Source organism: Panthera uncia, chromosome A2 (assembly GCF_023721935.1).
Source record: "Panthera uncia isolate 11264 chromosome A2, Puncia_PCG_1.0, whole genome shotgun sequence".
NCBI lineage: Eukaryota > Metazoa > Chordata > Mammalia > Carnivora > Felidae > Panthera > Panthera uncia.
In genome coordinates, this window is record NC_064816.1 from 126507344 (window position 1) to 126528973 (window position 21630).

Sequence of the window (21630 nt, forward strand, 5' to 3'; positions counted from 1 at the left end):
AATAGAGACTATAAAAAAGAACCATATAGTGGGGTGGCTGGGTAGCTCAGTCAGTAAAGCATCCAACTCTTAATCTCAGGATCATGAGGTCAAGCCCCACATTGGGCATGGAGCCTACTTATTTAAAAAAAAAAAAAAAAAAAAAGAACCATACAGAAATTCTAGGATTGATATGTTCTATATGTACCTGTCTTTGATAGCGGTATAACTATATATTTTTTTACAATGTCATCATTTTAAAAATATTCAAGAATGTTCATAACACCTGAGTTGCAGGATGTTTAGTAAGTCACTATGCTTTGTAAGCTTTATAGTAATCTTTGAAAAGAATTTGCTTCATCCTTTCCTTTCCTTTTGAACTAATCAAAAGTATGTTAAATTTTAAATAAAACTGCTTATAGTATTTTCAACATTATGTAAAATCAAAGTAACCAGCGGTAATGCTATGTTTGATATCTACTACATATTTAAATGGTTAAGAGGTTGATATAATTTTATTTTCATGGTTAGCTTTCAGTGTCTATCAAAAATGTTTCTAGAATTATTCAAGTTCAGTATTTTCAAGAAATTAATAAAGTATTACTTGATACTACAAATCTGTTCCGGTACTAAGGTGTATAAATAATTTTAATACTACTAATAATTAATTGGATTATAATACTTGTGTGTGTGTGTATATTATATATACATATATATATATTTAATCATAAAAAAGAATGAAATTCTGCCATTTGTTATAATATGGATGGACCTTGAGGCCATTTGGCTAAGTGAAATAAGTCAGAGACAGAAAGACAAATACTGTATGATCTGATTTATATGTGGAATCTAAGAAAAACCAAACCCATAGAAACAAGAGATGTGACTGGTAGTCAGAAATGGCAGTGGGGTGGGGTAGAGAAATTGAGTTAAAGATACAAACTTCCAGTTATAAGAAGTTAAGGGGATGTAAGGTACAACATGATGATTATAGTTAACAACACTGTACTATATATTTCAAAGGTGCCAAGAGAATGAATCTTAAAAGTTCTCATCACAGTCAGAGAAAGACAAAAATCATATGGCTTCACTCATATGAGGACTTTAAGAGATAAAACAGATGAACATAAGGGACGGGAAACAAAAATAATATAAACACAGGGAGGGGAACAAAACAGAAGAGACTCATAAATATGGAGAACAAACTGAGGGTTATGGGAGGGATTGTGGGAGGGGGGATGGGCTAAATGGGGAAGGGGCACTAAGGAATCTACTCCTGAAATCATTGTTGCACTATATGCTAATTTGGATGTAAATTTTAAAAAATAAAAAATAAAACAAGTAAAAAAAAAAGAATTTAAAAAGTTCTCATCACAAGAAAAAAAATTGTAACTGTGAGGTGATGGATGTTTAACCAAACTTGTAATCATTTCAAAATATTTACACATATCAAATCATGTTGTATACCTTAAACTTACACAATGTTATAGCTCAATTAAACTGGAAATACATTCATGTATTTACTAAATAAAATTTGTACCTATGCACACATAAACTACTGGTAGGCAAATTTTCACATCAACAATAGAATAATGGCAATTGGTTCCATTAATAATCTTCCATTATTCCTTGTGATTTTTCAGTTAAGAGACAGCCACTTTAAATTAAACATAGTTTAAAATGGATTTTGCTGTTTTGATTCTTTTATTACCATAAGAATAATTATTACAACATTTAAGAAACAATTCTTTCTTATGTTTCCTGAACACAATCTGCTATAGAACCATTAGTTTTCCTGATATCCCTTAAAATTTTATGCTAGTTTTCTACCTACTAATATTATAAATCTGCATTTTTCAGCCTAATCTATTATCAGGGGAGCAGGCAAACAGCCCACTACTTTTTGTAAATCATTACACTATTTTACATTATTAATAGAGCTATCCAGGATGACGTTAGTAATTGAAATAGAAAAACTGTACTTACTCAGTTATAAATTCAGGGTTTGTAAAGCTGAGGTTGGTTAAATGACCTTCAAGTTTAGAAGACTCATGTGTACTTAAGGCTGGAGTGGTCTTAGTGGCGAGTACAGCTCTTTTTTCATCCTTTTCAAGTGCTTTTCTCTTTCCACCATTTTGGAAATATTCTCTGCATACACTACGAAGCAAAATGTAGTTATATTTTAAAATACTAGGCAGGAATATAAAATAAAATGGAAAAACATTAGCCTTTATTATTCAAAACGGGAAACTTTCAATTACAAATTCTTACTGTGAAAACGTCACACAGAGGTTAAGTTTGAGTACCTGTAGCACTGCACATACAATAAAGCATAATCACAGATTATATTTAATAAGTAAAAAGTATGTTTTCAAGGGTACAGATGTGCCTATATGTTTTGCTGAACTGCATTCTTAACTAAAACTTAAGTTCCTCTAGAAAATCTTAGGTAACTCTGCTATTCAGTGACAGCATACAAAAAGACCAGTCGTTACAGTTAATTCTGAGCCAGGTCTGCTGGTAGCAGACAGATACCCCAATAGTTGTTTCTTAGATCCCTGTTGGTTTATGAAAACTAAGTGAGGATGTCAACATATTAAGACTTATTGATATTCTTATTTGCTCTGAGGGAAGGGAATACAAATCTAGTTCAGGTAAAAATGGTACTGTATCATACAGGTAAACATTTACAGAACAGAAGTTTGAACATTACGGTGGTTTTTGTAACACCTGGAAATTATTCTTATCCATCAAGAGACCGTTCCTGTTTGTCTGAATTCTTACATTAGTAAAATGCAGATTTTTTGAAGATGTTTCATTTTAAGCTCATATAGTTTAGAACAGATCAGGTTGCCATCCAGCACCAGAAACTGATGGCTGACATAATCTTATAAACAATTTTCTTCAAACCGAATACAATTTTAGAGTAGTAGGACACCATGCCTGGGTATATAACAGGAAAAACAAACATAAACCACAGAATCAACTCAAATATTTATTAGCTATTAAAGCCAGGAATCTTAAGGTAAAGAAAGGCTAACAAGACCTAGTTCAGGCCCTTGAGCTTACAATGTGATAGCTTACATGTGAAAACAATAAATGATACAATTACCAAGCTACTTGAAGGAGAAGGGAATCTAAACAAATTTTCTTTTTAGATTCTTACAACACATTATTAGTACATATAGCTCATACTTTGAACAAAGCTAAACTATTTTTCTCCATAGACTCTGCTTGGTGAATTTCCAGAAACATATGGCAAGAGAAGAATTGAAGAATTAATTTAAAACTGAATTCTGCGGGGCGCCTGGGTGGCTCAGTCGGTTAAGCGTCCGACTTCGGCTCAGGTCACGATCTCGCGGTCCGTGAGTTTGAGCCCCGCGTCGCGCTCTGTGCTGACAGCTCAGAGCCTGGAGCCTGTTTCAGATTCTGTGTCTCCCTCTCTCTAACCCTCCCCCGTTCATGCTCTGTCTCTCTCTGTCTCAAAAATAAATAGACGTTAAAAAAAAAGTTTAAAACTGATTTCTGCAAGTAGAACTATGATCTAAGGGAACAATGCCCATCTCTCCTCATACTTACAGTATGCTTATTAGTTCAACTTCACTTTTTCTTAGTAATTACTATTAAGACTTTTTTAAAAAAAGATTTCTTTAATTTTCCTATGTAGATTTAGTTTTAATTCTTATATATAGGAGTTGAAACCCATTCTTCATAAATCAAATATTTATTAAGTATTAAGAATACAGAGCCCCCATGTGCCAGGCACATCTGTGATGAGAAAACAAATTGGAGAAGGGATTGCTGCTCTCAAGGAGCTCAGATTAGTGAATAAGACAACAATTATACAATAATAAAGAAAATACAACTGATAAAGATAATATACAACTGATAACCCAATCAATCCAGAGTCAGTAATATATGCTGACTTCAGAAATATAAGTAGGAATAATCAAGGAAGAATGCTAGGTGGGAGGTGAGTGCTTTTCTGGCAGAATAGCATGAGCAAAGGCACAGTAGATAAACACAGCAAGGATCCTGCAGAGATGGACATCCATTCAAGATATGTGAAATGTAAGGTGCCGAGAAGAAAACAGATGGATGGACTCACAGGTAAAAAGATCCTGAGGCCAACACAAATATAGTGGGGAAAGGTGGCTAGGTGACACTGGAGTGATAAGCAAGCCTCAGATCCCACAAGACTCCAAGGCCAATGTAAAGATGTGGTATTTAGAAATCTAATGACAGTAGTTTAGTGATTTACTGGGGCTGGGGCTAATTGCAAAAGTGTACAAAAAGTAAATGCCACCAAAAAGGAGAGCCTTGAAAAGATATTGCTTCTGGGGGAGAAAGGAGGCACTTTGAAAAAATGGAGGTATCTCTGGAGGTTTGGTGATAAAAGGAAAAAATTAAGCAATTAAGGATAATGAGCCTACTGAGATGTTATAAACCATATATTAAAAAATGTTAAGTCAGACCAAAAGAGGACAATATATATTAAAGGCACTTTACTTTTGTATTTGTGGCAATCAAACAAGGTTCTTCAGAATTAAAGAACCAAGTAAGCCACCCAAACCCCTACAGACACTCCAACAGAATAGACAAACCCATAAAATAAATGCTCAATGAATACAGAAACCAAACAAGGTCCTAATAGAAGGGAAGAGAAAAACAATTAAAACCAGTGGATGAAAATTATCAAAAACATAGACTCAAAAACAGCTATAAAAGAGAAAAAAACTGTAACATTTTGGTATTAATTATATATAATAAAGCAACTGCAGATATGAAAGAACATTTCAAATTTGAAATTAAAAAGCTGAGAACAAAAAGGAATGAATAATGGAGAGATATTCCATGAAAATAGATAGGAAGATGCAATATTGCCACAATGTCAGTTCTTCCCAAATTGATCTATAGAGTCTGTACAATCCCAATGAAAATCAAGTCAAATTATTTGGTGGAGACCAACAAACTAATTCTAAAGTTTATATGGAGAGGCAAAAGACCCAAATAGCCAACACATTTTTGAAGAAGAACAAAATTGGAGGACTGGCCACTATTGGACTTACTTTATATAGTGGATCAGAACAGGGTGGTGCTGGTGACAGAATAGACAACTAGACACATGGAACAAAACATCCCAGTAGACCCACACAGATATACTCAAATGATTTTTCAATAAAAGAGCAAAGGCAATATAATGGAGTAAAGATGGTCTTTTCACCAAATGGTGCTGGAACGACAACTACATACCAGAAAAATGAACCTAAACAGATATCACACCTTTCACAACACTTAAAATGGATTATAGACATAAATGTAAAACACAAAACTATAAAACTCTTGGAGAGTTTTATAAACTTCCTAGGAGAAAATCTAGGTGACCTTGGACTTGGCAATGACTTTTTGGATGCAACACCAAAGTCAAGATCCATCAAAGAAAGAATTGAGAAGCTGGACTTAATTACAATAAAAAAAATGCTCTGCAAAAGAGAATGGGAGAGAATGAGAAGAGAATGAGAAGACAGACATGGACTGGGAGAAATATTTGCAAAAGACTTATCTGATGAAGGAACTGTTATCTGAAATATACAAAGAATTCTGAAAACTTAATAATGGAAAACAAACAACCCAGTTTAAAAATGGGCAAAAGAAACGGATAACTCACCAAAGAAGATATACAGACAGCAAATAAGCTTATGGAATATGCTCCAGGTAATATATCATTAGGGAAATGCAAATTAAAATAGCAACACGACACTACTACACACTAATAACATCAACACTACCAACTGCTGGTGAACATGTGGAGCAACAAGAACTCTTCATTCATTGTTGGTGGGAATACAAAATGATAAAATCACTTTGGAGACAATTTGGCCGTTTCCTACAAAATTAACTCTACTTTTACCATACAATCCAGCAATCACACTCCTTGGTATTTGCACACGCGCGCGCACACACACACACACACACACACACGAAAACTCACTTCAACACAAAAGCCTGCACATGGATGCTTACAGCAGTTTTAGTCATAACTGCCAAAATTTGGAAGCAATAAGTTGTCCTGCAGCAGGTGAATAAAGAAAAAAATTGTGGTACATCCAGACAATAGATTCTTACTCAGTGCTAAAAAGAAATGAGCTACCGAGCCATGAAAAGACATGGAGGAAACTTAAATGCCTATTAAGTGAAAGCTGTCAACATAAAAAGATTATATACTATGATTCCAACTCTATGACATTCTAGAAAAGGCAAAACTATGGAAAGAGTAAAAGAGCCTGTGACTGGGGAAAGAAGGGATGTGCAAGCAAAGCAGAGGATTTTTAGGGCAAGGAAGCCATCTGTATGATACTATAATGGTGAATATTTGTCATTATATATTTGTCAAAACCCACAGAATATACACCACCAAAAACAAATCCTAATGTAAGCTATGGACTTTAAATGATAATGATGTGTCAAAGAAGTTCATCAATTACAATATAATGTACCATTCTGGGTGGATGTTGGCAGGGAGCATACTGGGCATGTGTGTGGGCAGGGTGTTTATGGGAACTGTACTTTCTGCTCAATATTACTATGAACCTAAAACTGCACCAAAAAAATGAACCTATTTGAAAGGGAAAAAAAACCCAGGTCAGAACAGTTATCATGTGTCTCCTGATGTAATACACTGAGAAGGACACAATATCACCTAAGTAATATTCTTGCTAATATGCTTCACTTAAATCTAATCAGAGGGGTGCCTGGGTGGCTCAGTCTTTTGGGCGACCGACATTGGCTCAGGTCATGACCTCACGGTTTGTGAGTTTGAGCCTCATGTCGGGCTCTGTGCTGACAGCTCAGAGCCTGGAGCCTGCTTCTGATTCTGTCTTCCTCTCTCTCTGTCCCTCCCCCACTCATGCTCTGTCTCTCTCTGTCTCAGAAATAAATAAAAAACATTTAAAAAAATCTAATCAGAAAAAAACCATACAAATCCAAATTGAGAGTCTATAAACCTTTATAAGATGTCTGTGTCATAAAAGAAAAAAAAAAGGAGAGAGAGAGAGATTCACATGAGTCAAATCATATTTGTCTTTCTCTGACCAACTTGTTTCACTTAACTACAGAGAACAACTGTGGGTAGCTGGAGGGGAGGTGAGCAGGGTAATGGGCTAAATGGGTTATAGGCATTAAGGAGGGCAGTTGTGATGAGCACTGTGTGTTACATGTAAGTGATGAATCAGTAAATTCTAAACTAACATTACACTCTATGTTAACTAACTAGAATTTAAATAGAAACTTCAAATAAAGAGAAAGCTAGAGAATTTACCTCAACTAAGTGCAATGATACACCTTGAAATATTTAGGAATGAAAGTCTTGTGATTTCTGCAACTGACTACCAAATGGTTCAGTAGAGAGGGAAAGGGGAGAGAAGGGGTGGGGGGGGGGGGGAGGGAGAAAATGGAAAGAAGATACAAAATAAGACTAAAATAGAGAAACATTTTTTTTCAGAAGCTGAAGGAAAGAAAGTGTGAGTCAACGATTTTTATCCAGCCAAGCTGCACATTTTGTAACAAAACTATAGAAAAACAGCTTTTTGTATGTAAGAACTTAGGGAACATCATAGTTGCAAGCTGGTTTTAAAGGATTTACTAGAAGATGAAGTTCATCCATGAGATGGCTGAGAAATGTTGATGAAGAGGCTAGTTAGTAATGAATGAAAAGCATTAAATGAATAAAAAAAGGAAAACTTTATAATGCTGAAGACCACAATTTCCAAAGATATAACAGTTATGAATATTTATGTGCCATTTATCATAGCAGCCATCTTCACTAAGCAGAAACTCCATGGGATTCATGGAGAAACAGACACAACTAACAATAGAGAACTTTAATACATGACTCAATCAAGTGAATGAATATTAGGTAAGGTTAGAGAAGCCAAAAAGAGTATAATGAGGTTTATCTTATCTACATAACAAACTCTGCTCTCTAAAGAGAGTATAAATTCTTTTCAAGTGCACATGGAATATTCACAAAACTACCATATACATATACTATGTCATGAAGAAAACCACAGTAAAAGCCACAGAAAAACAGATAAAAATCATCCTATTACAACACAATAAAAGTGTAACAGAATAAAACAAAAAAAATCCCTTTCACCTGGAAATTTAAATCCATTAATATATTCACATATATATTCATAAATTTAAGGAGGAAACTCATATACACTTCCACAGATGCTGAAAGGACATTCAACACAATTCAACACCTATTCCTAAAAAAACAAACAAAACAATACACTCAGTAAAATAGGAATCGGTGAACACTTCCTAAAAGTAAAATTATACATATATATCAGCCAAAAAGCTAGCCACGTTTTTAACGGGGACACAATGCACACATTGCTAAATGAATAAGACACAGCTATGTAGCAGACAAAAGAAAAAGTATTAGTCAAAAAAAAAAAAAAAGAAAGAAAAAAGAAAAAAAAACTGGAAAGAAAGAAAAATGTATATTCACAGATGAGTTAACCTAGACAACCCAAAAGAATCAATCATAAACCAATACCAATAGATGTAAAAATACAAAAATCAAAAGCCTCCATATATATGTGCATATATAAACAATAGCCTATCTGAATATATAACAGAAGTGAAGGTTACATTTACAACAGCTCAAAATGATAAAACACCTAGGAATAAATGTAACAAGAAAATGCACATATTCAGAAAACCAGTATTCAGAAAACCTTAAAACACTACTGAACAACTCAAAAGCAGACTGGAACAAACAGAAAAATACGTATCTTTTTCATGGGCATGATGATTCAACATTACAAAGATGTCAGTTTTCTCCAGTTATTAAAAAATTTAATGAAATCCCAATAAAAATACAAAGTTTTGCAAGTTTAGTTAGACCAGTTGGTTCTAAAATACACATGAAAAAAAAAAAAAAAAAAAGGAAAGAACCAAGAAAACCCTGAGAAAGAAGAGCAGTGGTGGAGCAGGGGAAGATGTTACAGAATAACATAGATTAAATGATATAGACAATGAAACATAACAAAGTCCTAAAAAAGAACCAACCATAGCATATAGTTGGCTAACATGGCATATAAGTGTCATGCCAAATCACTGTAGAAAAGGTGGTGCTTTTCATAAATGATGTTGGAGAAACGGGAATTATATTGGGGGAAAAGTTAGATCTATACTTCCCAACAAACACTAGACTGAATTCCAAATAGGTCAGAGATCTAAATGTAGAAAATGGTATCATTCAAGTACTATAAGAAAACTAGTGAGTAAATGAGTGAATTACTATTAGGAATTCTTATAGTCTGGGAATCAGGAAAGCTTTTCTAAGGTAAGAGAAATCTGGAAGCAATAAAAGAGATACATATGTGATTACGAAAAAACAAAGATTTCTACATGGCAAACCAAAAACCTGCATGGCAAAAGGTATTAATGAAGACAAAGGGCACATATCTGTAAGTCATAAAAAGCTATGAAAAAATCAAGATAAAAGGGACCAAAACCAATGGAAATAAAGTGTCAAAAACATGAACATAATTCACAAGGGGCAAATAATTTTTAAATATATAAAAACATACTCAACCTCACTCACAAGAGAAACATAAATTAAAACCACACAGAGATATCAGTTCCCACCTTATCAAACTGGCAAAACTTCTAAAGGTAGGTGACACTGTGAAGAGATAGGTATTGTTTTTTGTTGACGGAACTACAAAATGATAAAACCTCTAAAGAGGGTGATTTGACAAAATCTAACAAAATCACATATACGTTTACTCTTCTACTCTGCCATTGCACATCCAGGAATCTACAAAGATACAATGCCAAATGTACAAAATGAATATGCACAAGGTTATCCGTTACAGCACTATTTTTAACAGGAAAAACTTGTAAATAACTTACGAAAATGAAGAGGGTATCTATTTACTTGCAGTTGGTCAATTCATGTCGTCAACTTGACTGGGCCAAGGGGTACCTAGATATCTGGTCAAACATTCTGAGTGATTCTGTGAGGATGGTTCTGAATGAGAGTAACATTTAAATAAGTAAACTGAGTAAAGCAGACTGTCCTTCATAATAGGGGTGGGCCTCATCCAATCACTTGAAGGTCTGCATAGAACAAAAAGGCTGACCCTCCTCCCCAGAGTATGAAAGACTCCTGCTTGACTGCCTTTGAACAGGGACACTGATTTTTTTCTTGCCTTCAGACAAACTGAAACATCAGCTCTTCCTAGGCCTCAAGCCTGCCAGTTTTAGGACTGGAACTACACCACTGATTCTCCTGTGTCTCTAGCATGTCAACTCACCACTGCATCTCAAGATTTATCAGCCTCCACATACACAGGAACCCATTCTGTGAAGAACCCTGACTAATACAACAGTGATCTCCGTGACATATTAAGTAAAAAAGAAGGGTATAAAACAGCATATACCATATCCCATTTGAATATAGATAATGGGTGGTTATGTGTGTGTATGTGAATTTGGTTAATTCTGCAAAAAACAAACAAAAAAACAACAACAAAATAATGTTACCTGAAAATAATTTGTTACTTGGATAAAACAAGTAACAAATGAGGAAATTGGAAGGGAACCTTTTTTGAATACACCTTTTTATAAAGTCTTGACTTCTCAACCATGCAAATGTTTTATATTCTTACAAAATAAAATAGGGGGGGAAACCCATAAAACTGAAAGTGAACATAACCATATACAAAAGAACTATTTCAAGTAACTTTTAAACACAGTATCCCGACACTTAGTGGTTTATGTTCTAAAGACAGAAGAACTACAGAGATACTTTAAACTTCATCCAGTCAGTTTTACTGCTAGGTAAAGTTTAGAAGTAAAATTGACATTGTAGTTTTCAAACTATTTTATGTGAACTGTAGGACAAAGCAAATGTATTAATGTTATTCAGAACTAAGTCCTTTAGCAGCACATCTAGTGCCCAGATCTTAATTTCTAAATGCCATTTCTCACTAAAAGAAACAGGCCCTATGAAGAAATAGTTTGATTCTAAGTCTTGGGTGGCAAAACCAAAGGGTTATTTTGTACCACATAGTAACAAAGTGCTCAAAAGTGATTTCAGAACACAGAAGCCAGCTATATATGGAATATGGAATAATTTGAATATACTCCCCCTCAAAAAAAACAAAGACTGATGGAAAGAATGAATAAATAACAATGCAGGAGGCTACTGTGATATAAAAACCCCAAACCAAAAAACATACTTATCACAATTGGAATTACTACACCAATTCCTTATTGTAAGAATTGATGACTAAACAGAAAGAATTAGGGATACGTATATGTTTATTTCTACCCAGCCTTTCTGGAGAACACATAATCATTCCCTGTTCATAAAGAAAAGGTTTTATTTACAGAAGCTAATAAATAAAAAGAATGATACAAGTTGAAAAACTCATTCTGTGGGGCACCTGGGTGGCTCAGTCGATTTAAGCGCCAGACTTCGGCTCTGCTCTTGATCTCACGCTTTGTGAGCCCTGCGTCAGGCTCTGGGCTGACAGCTCAGAGCCTGGAGCCTGCTTCAGATTCTGTGTCTCACTTTCTCTCCGTCCCTCCCTGACTCGCACCCTGTCTCTCTCTCTCTCTCTCTCTCTCTCAAAAATAAGTAAACATTAAAAAAAAATTTAAAAAATCACTCTGCAATCCCAAATGAAATAGTTTATTTAATAAACAGAAGTAAACCTGTTAGCTGACAGACTGTCAGGAGACAGGATTGATCCACAAGCCAAAATGTCCCTCTACATATTACTTGCTAATTGCAAAGGGAAAATATAAGTTTACAATGGAAGGACCACCTACACCAAATGGCAAAATTTAGCAGGTAACCCGACAATAAGCACTTGCTAATGTAATGCAGTAAGTGTGCAGTTTCACCTAACAGATATTCTGTCAAAAATAATGTTACCTGATTCAACACTTTAGATCAGTTTATAAGAAATAAAGGACACTGGAAAAGTAGTTAATGGCTCCATGAGAAAACAATCAAATAAATCCAAAATACAGGACACAAAACTAGTTTTGGATTAGGATATAGAAAATCACAAAGGGCCCCTGGTTATGCTGTAGCTATGGGGGGAAAAGAACTATACACTCTAAAAAAACAATGTATTAAAAAGAAATCAAGAGAGCTGAGGATACAAAAGGTATAAAGGAACTAAAGAAAGGCCTAGATGAGAAGAGATCATGGGCACTTTGTACATTTGTTGAAAAGGTGTATAGGCAGCAAAGGATCATGCCTTCCAGGGTAGAAGGATTTTGTTTGATTAAAGGGAAACCAGCAGAGCTTTTAATGGTTGCTTAGAATGGTGTGACAGACTGGAATCTTTAAGAAACCCAAATGCAAAGATTGTTCTCCCTGTTCTATTCCTGCATCCCACCCCCACCCTCCTCCATAGGTCTTGATTTTCAAATATGAAAAAGGCAAGGGAAGTACTAGAGGCTTGGAGTGGGACTAAAAAGCAGAGAAAATTCTTTGCAGTCTTCTGTGGACCTAGGTCCCAGAGTCTTGCTAGAGGACTGTGCCTATAATATACATAAAACAGGACTCACCCTCAAAGCATTTGAAGACACAAGTGAAATGCAACTATGTAATCCAACTTCAACTCAGTTTAACCCCTGATGGATCAAAGTGTGTCCCTGTCTCACTAGCTGCCGGTTAGAGGGAAAAAACAAAACAAAACAAAAAGCATGCCCTTTCTAGGAAAAACTAATATTATGCCAGTCTCTTCTAAACATAATGCTAGTATATATTTTTAAAAATTACCAGACATATAATGAAGCAGGAAAAAAAAATGATCCGTAATCAAAAGAAAAAACAGCCAAAAGAAACAGATCTTGATAAACTATATATTGGAATAAGCAAACAAGGACTTTATAATAATTACCATAAGTATTTTTTTTTTAAGTTTATTTGAGAGAGTGTGCACAAGGGTGAGGAGCAGAGAAGGAGAGAGAACATCCCAAGCAGGTTCCACGCGCAGGCCTCAGTCTCATGAACCGTGAGATCCTGACCTAAGTAGAAATCAAGAGTTGGATGTCTAACCTACTGACCATCCAGGCAACCCTATAAATCTTTCTAATTCAGAAAAAGATGAAATTTAAGAGAACTTTAAGAGAAAAATTAAATAATCTAAAGATGAGCCAAATAATTATACAAAAATTGAGAAAAATGGTATCTTGAAAATCTCTCTTGGTAACTGACAGAACAAAAAGCCAAAAAGAAAAATCAGTAAGGACATACAGATTATTTGAACAGTGCTATTAACCACCTTGAATCAAAACCCACAAAATATAGAATGTGGGATATTTTTCAAATAAACTGTCATTTCTCAAAAAAAACTAAATGTTGTGGAAAACAAAACCAAGAACCTAAAGAAATGCAACCACCAAATGCAATGCATGAGCCCTAATTTGATTTAAAAGAAAAAAATTACAAGCACATTTTGGGGACAATAAAAAAATCTGAATTTTTGAACTAAGTATTTTAGGAAATGAGGAAATTACTGTTAATTATCTTAATGTGATGATGGTATTATGCTTATGCTGAAGAATGTCCTTATTCTTAGGAGATGTGTGGGAATGAAATATCATGTTATCTGCAATTTACTTGCAAATCCAGGAAACTGTGTTTGTTTCTCTGTGTGTACAAAAAGTTAGAAAAAGCAAATATTTTTTTTTTAATTTTTTTTTTTTAACGTTTATTTATTTTTGAGACAGAGAGAGACAGAGTGTGAACAGGGGAGGGGCAGAGAGAGAGGGAGACACAGAATCTGAAACAGGCTCCAGGCTCTGAGCTGTCAGCACAGAGCCTGACGCGGGGCTCGAACTCACGGACCGTGAGATCATGACCTGAGCCAAAGTCGGACGCTTAACTGACTGAGCCACCCAGGCACCCCAAAAAGCAAATATTTTCATTAATCATACAGCTATGCCTTTGTGTTATGTTTTTAGTATTTCATGCTATAAATCAAATTTAATTATCTTTTGAAGGAAATCATACGTGGAATTCTTCAAGCTAAACAGCCAACAAAATCTTAGCAGGGTAATGTCAGTAAGCCTTACCTTACATACCAAATTCTTATGAAGTTTTAAGTATAACTAACTGAACAGAAACTTCTGTCAAACTCTTTTAAAAGCCCACTTTAGCTCTCAAAGTACTACTGCTTTCTTAGAATTGTCAATAGAGAAAGGAATTATATAAACTCAAGTTAAAATTATAGATAAATCAAGTTTCAAAATTCAAAACTGTTTTGTAGCCTTTTCTCTCAAGCTAGTTTTAAGTTTAAAGTAAAGACATTATAAAACTCCTCATGGGATTACTTTCCATAGTAAATTTATTTTACAATATTTGCCACTGTTCTTTTCTTGCAGTTTGACCTAAATTCTTATGAATGTTCCCTTTCAGCAGTTTGACTTAAAAATGACCTTTTTCAAACACATGTAGATACAATAACTATTGATAACAACCACACATCTAAGGAAAAAGAAGAGAGAAGTGTGAGCACAGATTATTTAAGGAAGGTATAAGCAAATGCTCCTATGAGAATATCACACATCAAAGTCCATTTAAGAAGCAGTCTGAGAGCTTGCCTGATATACCCGAATACTAATTTTAAAGCAGTGCTGCTAAAAGCCAAGAATGATGGTCTTAAATAGAGATGGTGCTGATTTCCTGATTGGATTATGTCATTACTCCATGTTACAAGGGAAATAACTGGTTCAGTAATACATTTCCTTTTGCATTTCTTAGCTTGAGGGAGAAAATGTATATTTTCTAAAAGAGAGATTTTCTCTCTAGAGCCAAGCAGAAAACACCAAACATTTAAGTTTAAAGAATCTTATTTCCTATTATTCTGGCTCCTTTCTTTCTCCAACTCCACAATTCTTGGGGTCCGCAATCTACTGATAACACCTCTTCACTCCTCCTCACTCACCTCATATTTTCAACTCCCTACTTATGTATCACTATAATCAATACAACATACATACCATTTCCCTTCCCCTTCTCTTGAGTCATTATACTCACTTGAGCATTAATTTTATTATACTGTTCTGTCCATTCACTTTCTCACTCTCTAAGAAAACTGCCTCACTATAACTTTGCACCTTGATTATCACATTAGCTTCCTAACTGATTTCCTGATTTACATACTCCCCTTCCTATAGTCTATCTTAACACAGTAATTAATTCTTAAGAATTCTTGACACACTTTAAAGGTTAATAAAATCCTGTTACTCTTCTTCTTAAAACATCCAGTGATTCATCTCACACAGAATAAAAGCCAACGTCTTTAACCATGGTTTACAAGACCCTACGAAATCTAGCTGGTCAGTATCTTATTTTCTACCACTCTTCTTATGTTTCGCTCTAGCCACATTAGTCTCCTTGCTGTTTCAAAAACATGTCAGCACAGTCCTACCTCAAGGCCCCTGGACTTGCTAGGGCTTGTTGTCTCACTTCTTTAATGTTTTTTACACGCATCATTTCTGGGAGGCCTACCCTGTCTACCATACTTAAAATTGTTTTATTTTTCCTTGCTTTGTTTTTCTCATGGGACTTACCATTATCTGACCCAGCATATCTTTAATTTATGTATTGTTTCTTGCCTCTAACCCTCATGAGCATGTAACCTCCATGAAAGCATGGATTTTGTTTGGCTGACTGTTGTACTCCCAGTGCCTGTGATGTGACTAGTACACTGTGGACAATCATTAAAAATTATTAAATGAATAAATAAAATAACTAAATTAAATATGCATTTTTCTCTGGACTATTTGTTGAATGAATGAAATATGCATTATAACATAACTTTTAAATGAGATTAAAACAGAAATTTTGGATAAAAAATAACTGCAATGAAATATAAACCAGAAATTATCATAAATTCATTGTCCATGCAGAAAGATAATGCTTTGTTTTCTGAGAATTCATTTATAAATTCAATCAATACATATATCCGTTCTAATAATTTTACTACCTTGAGAGAAATGACCAAGAGTATTTCATTTTGATGTCTTAAATTTATACAATGAGAAAATAAGCATTATCCAAAGTAAATTTAAGTGCTGGAATACTCTGAATTATATATCCAAAATTCAGGATTTTGACACTTTTAAGAGGTTTTCAAATTTTAAAATACAGAAAATCACGTTTACTTGAATCCAAATATGGAGAATTATAAAAAGAAATTTCTATACTATGACTTATCAATGAAGTTAAGTGTTAAAACTCATATTTTAAATGTATTGACGTTTAAGTATATTTGATGCATTTAAAGCTATACTTTTATTTTTATTTTTTAAAGCTATAATTTTGAAAGGCTGAAACAAAACTTCAAGTTATGTCAAAGAAAAACATTTTGATTAAAAAGGGATGAATGATATAAACTTAGAGAAAGTGTGGCAAGAGGGAGAAGTTATTTAAAAAAATAATCTGTTTTAAAACAGTCCTATTTTGGTACAGTAAATTATACAAAGCATTACTTGGATTTCAGACTTTAAACGATATAGTAGAAACCAAAAATGTTAGTTCATAAAAACACTCACCTACAACACCATTCAATACGACCTTCGCCCTCACAAGTTTTTGCCCAATGGTTATCTGCCAAATTTTTCATTGCAACAGCATATTCACAAAGTGTTTCCTCATCCTCACAATGTTCTCGCCAGATCTTATCAAAATCTCCCACTAAAAACAAGGGAAAAGACGAATTAAGTTAACTTCACTTACAAATGTCTCAGGCTTTTAAAAGTTTCTGCGTAATCTAAAATTACTTAAAGATGAATATAAGCAAAATTATAAAGTCAAGTTGCATCAAGTTTAAACTAGAATTTTAAAAGCTCCTTTATGCAAATAGATGTATCACTTTAACTATGATGATTTGATAATCAAATAAATTTTCACCAATTTAAACAGATGGATTTGTGAAGCTGAATGAAACTAACACACATAAGTAGGAGTTATCAGTTTATAAACCAAAAACACACTGGTAGGGGACAATTATGGCTGGGTATTCAAACATTAATTATCCTGGTACCCTTGGGCAATTTGACCTTGCGGCACAAAGTTACTTAAGCCTGCTTCTTGCCTGTTATTTTCTTGGATCTCTACATACTGATCAGTTCCCTATATTAAAAAGGGGTATGGGTGCCTGGGTGGCTCAGTCGGTTGGGCCGAGTTAAACTCAGGTCATAATCTAACAGCTCGTGGGTTCAAGCCTTGCGTCAGGCTCTGTGCAGAGCTCAGCTCAGAACCTGAGACTGCTCTGGATTCTGTGTCTTCCTCTTTCTCTTCACCTGCCTCATTCATACTCTGTCTCTTTCTCTCTCAAAAATAAGCAAATCAATCAATCAATAAAAAAAGGGTTGATAGGTGAGATGGCACCATAAATTACCAAGCAAGACAAATATTTTTATTTACTCACTTGGATGTGTTCTAGGCATATTGTATTTTAAAAAATTATAATTATAGGGCAAAAATGTTGCTAGAGAAACTACCTTAGAAGCCTCTCTGAAGTTTTAAGTCTTTACAAAATGTTCTGAATAAACATTATAAGCTGACTATATATATATTTTAAGTTTATTTATTTTGAGAGCGAGCGAGAGCAAGCATGAGCAGGGGAGGGGCAGAGAGAGAGAGGGAGAGAATCCCAAGCAGGCTCCATGCTGTCAGCACAGAGCCTAATGTGGAGCTTGAACTCACAAACTGTGAGACTGTGACCTGAGCCAAAACCAAGACATGGATGCTTAGCCGAATGAACCACCCAGGCACCTCATAAGCTGAGTATATTACTGAGCCTCGATATTACTTCTGGCTACTATGGGGTTTTTTTTGTTTTTGTTTTGTTTTTTGAGAGAGAGAAAGACAGCAAGCAGAGGTGGGGCTCGATTTCACAACTGTGATATCATGACCTGAGTCATCCATCAAGAGTTGGATGCTTAACCTACTGAGCCATCTAAGCACCCCTTGCTACTATCGTTTTAAAAACATTAAATAAGTTCTCACTTTTAATATGAAATCTGAAACAACAATGTGAGTTCCAATAAAGAATGGTATGAGGATGCTATGCCAAATAGATGACATTAACATAATTGTAAGGGTAAAAGAGTAAACAAAAATTATCAAAGTAGCTTCACTCAATGTCCTTAGTGGTAAGATTTAGGTTCTCTTGCTTCATGTTCAAATGTAGGCAATTGTTTGGCAGAATAGGCTGAAAAATATAAATAAAACAACCAAATTTGAAGATAATCATTCTACCCAAATTCTCTCCAGAGGTGAGACTATGAGATTCTAGTATTTAAAAAGTGTTTTTTTTTTAACAAAGAAAAAATAATTATAAGTTTAAATATATCTAGACTTAGTCAAAATTTGAAACACTATATTTTAAGCACAGTCCAACAAGGACTGAGTTGAAAATCAAACTATTAGCCCTCTAGTTTGACCAAATTAAGAAATAGCAAGAAAGGTACAAACATGCCCTCACACACACTGTTAAAAAGGAGTATATATCACATTCTCCTTCTAGGTCTGAATACCAACTGTAAACCCCAAAGGAATGAAAAGTTCTCTTCTTGGGGGTTATGTTCTTATAGAACAATATTTTCATTAACTGGTAATATTTGTGAGGTGATGAGAGCTTTCAATTTGTTATATAGTAGATTGGCAATAACTGTCCACTAAAAACAAGCAGGCAAATTTATTTCCCAAATTCTCAAAGAAAAACTCCTCAGTATTAGCAACATCTTTCAGATGTAGTTATTTACCAACTCTCTAAATAGAACTACAGGAAGTAAAACCTTTAAAACAAATATTTTGATTAATGATACATTAAAAAAAGTTTTCTTTGATGTTTATTTATTTCGGGGGGGGGGGGGGCACAACATGAGCAGGGGAAGGGCAGAGAGACAGAGGGAGACACAGAATCTGAAGGAGGCTCCAGGCTCTGAGCTGTCAGCACAGAGCCTGACACGGGGCTCAAACCCATGAACTGTGAGATCATGACCTGAGCCCAAGTCGGACGCTTAACCGACTGAGCCGCCCAGACACCCCATTTAATGATACCTTTTAATTTAAATTAAAAAAAAATTTTAATTTATTTTTGAGAAAAAGTGAGAGAGATAGCGCAAGCAGGGGAGGGGCAGAGAGAGAGAGAGAGGGAGACACAGAATCCCAAGACAGGGTCCAGGCTCTGAGCTGTCAGCACAGAGCCCGTCGCAGGGCTCGGACTTACAAACTGCAAACCGCGAAATCACGACCCAAGCCAAAATTGGACCCTCAACGAGCCACCCAGGTGCCCCCAGATTTCCTTTCTGTACAACTTTTCAGTTTAGATTCTACAGAAGATACAATGTAGGGAAAAGACCTGGGTTTTTGGGAAAGCAGTTTATTTCGGAGAGAATCCTAGGAAACAGGAGTGGAGGGAATAGGGAGAATGAACCTAGGAAGGAAAAAGTGGTAATACAGAGGGCATTATTGAGTTTGCTCCTAGGGATAAGAGAAGCATACAGAAAGCCTCTGGAATTGGGCACCTAAAAGACAGGAGGCAAGGATGTTTTATGCATCAGCTACAATCCCCAATTAACTGAGAGTTGTTAAGAACCTGCACTTTTAGTTTTCATTTAGGCACTGAATAAGGGGATATCCTTAGTGGGTTCCAGCAGTGTTGGAGAAAGGTGCAGAGCAGAAAAGAAAGCAGCACTCATTTAAAGTGGGACTTTGTAAGGGCTGGGTTCCTCTGAGCTCACAGGGTTTGCCCACCACAGCTGAAGACCAAGGTAAGGTATATGGGACACCAAAGGCATCTACTACAAATCTATGTCACTGTACACTGTGAAATTCAATTTACTTTACAATTATTTTATTAGCTATGAGATGCAAAGATAACTGTTTATATACAGAAACCTACTGCCCTTCAGCTTTTAAGAAGACCTGTAGTTTTGCACATTTAACAAAATTTTGTTCCAATATTATCAATTTCTTGTAGAATTTTAAACCTTACTATCTGCTCCAATGAAGTTTAGAGGAAGGATTCAAATTTTGTCTGCAAGCCTATTGAACTCAAACTGTCTGCAGAACACTTTCAACTTGATGTCTTCATTAACATTTAAATCTCTAAACTCTCCCCAAGTATGCTGATACTCAAACAGATGTGTTTAGTAAAGTGTAGTAGTACACGTATATATAACTGAGATTAAACAACACAATTGTATATGTTCTATATTCTTCATTCTTTCATTGGATTTGCTGGAAAACAAAACAAAACAAAACAAAACCTATTTCAAATGCTACCCAGAGTAACAAAGCTAATGAGCTAGCACAGGCAAAGAAAGGAAAGAAGATATGTAACAAGATGCTCTAAGATAAGAATGTGCTATGTTCCCCATATCCTATGTAAGGTATCCTGGACCCAGAACTTTTAAATCATGTATTTATTCAACAAGAATGTATAAAACCCTGTCTATTAGGAATACACTATGTTAAATGGTGGTTGCAAAGTTGAACAAAAACATAGCCTCCAGTTATGAGAAAATTCTACTTTCTAGAATACCCTTGAAAGCTTATTAAAGTATTGTTTAAATAAAGTCATCAAACAAAAATAGAAGGGGTAAATTTAGTTCTTTTTTTTTTCATAATAGCCCATTCTTTGTTTTTAGAATATTAAAATAATGGTATTTTTCCTTTAAGCAAAATATTTTCAAAATAATTTATGATTTGGATCCTAAAAGCCAAAACCAATTAAGGGTGACCAGTGCCCAGTAAACATATTCAGAATTCTTCTGCTAACTTGGTCAAATTGCATACATAAAAAATACGTTAAAACTTGGTTCTAAGAATTTTTGGTTATCATTTAGTTATTAAGTCAACCAATATTTAAAAGACTATCTTATTTAAAAGAATAATATTTTTTCATTACCAAAAGGCAAATCAGGAACTACGAACTTCCTGAGGTCTACATCAAAGATCTAGTCAACAGAACCAGAAATGCTTAAATATTTAAGCTCAATCAGAGCTCTCAATGAATAGTCTTTTTTAAATTTTTTGTTTTTTAATATAATTTATTGTCAAATTGGCTTACATACAACACCCAGCGCTCATCCCAACAATGTGTCTTCATTTTAAGTTTATTTATTTATTTTTGAGAGAGACAGGGACAATGTGAGCAGGGGAGGGGCAGAGAGAGAAAGGAAGAGAGAGAATCCCAGATTCCACACTGTCAGCAAAGACCCCAACACAGTGCTCGAACTCATGAAACCACGAGATCATGACCTGAGCCAATCCCGAAAGTCCAGCCCTCAACCTACCGAGCCACCCAGGCACCCCTAATAATTAATCTTATAATGATTTTACAATGATATTGGCATTTGTGATGACTCAAAATCACTGTGATTAATATCTATTTTTTTGCCTACTTGTTACAGACATCCTACGAAAATGTGAATGTATCTTTAAAAAAAAGGAAGGGAGTGAAGGAGAGGTAAATCTACAATAAACATACACATTTCATTTTGCCCGAATACAGAGAAATCAAAAATTATTTTTAGAAAGCACAATTAAAAATATATATGTCCTCCAGTTTAACTTGAAATTAATAGTTAATG

At 34.8% G+C, this 21630-nt stretch overlaps 1 protein-coding gene across 1 annotated transcript in view; it reads right to left on the reverse strand.

The window, feature by feature from the left end:
• The window catches only part of BMT2 (base methyltransferase of 25S rRNA 2 homolog), a 92432-nt gene that overhangs the window by 59110 nt on the left and 11692 nt on the right, over nt 1–21630 (reverse strand). Inside the window, exons 2-3 of the mRNA XM_049641712.1 lie at nt 16579–16720; nt 1966–2136 (exon numbers count right to left, since the gene is read on the reverse strand). Coding sequence (XP_049497669.1) covers nt 1966–2136; nt 16579–16720 — 313 coding nt within the window. The remainder of the gene's footprint in view (nt 1–1965; nt 2137–16578; nt 16721–21630) is intronic.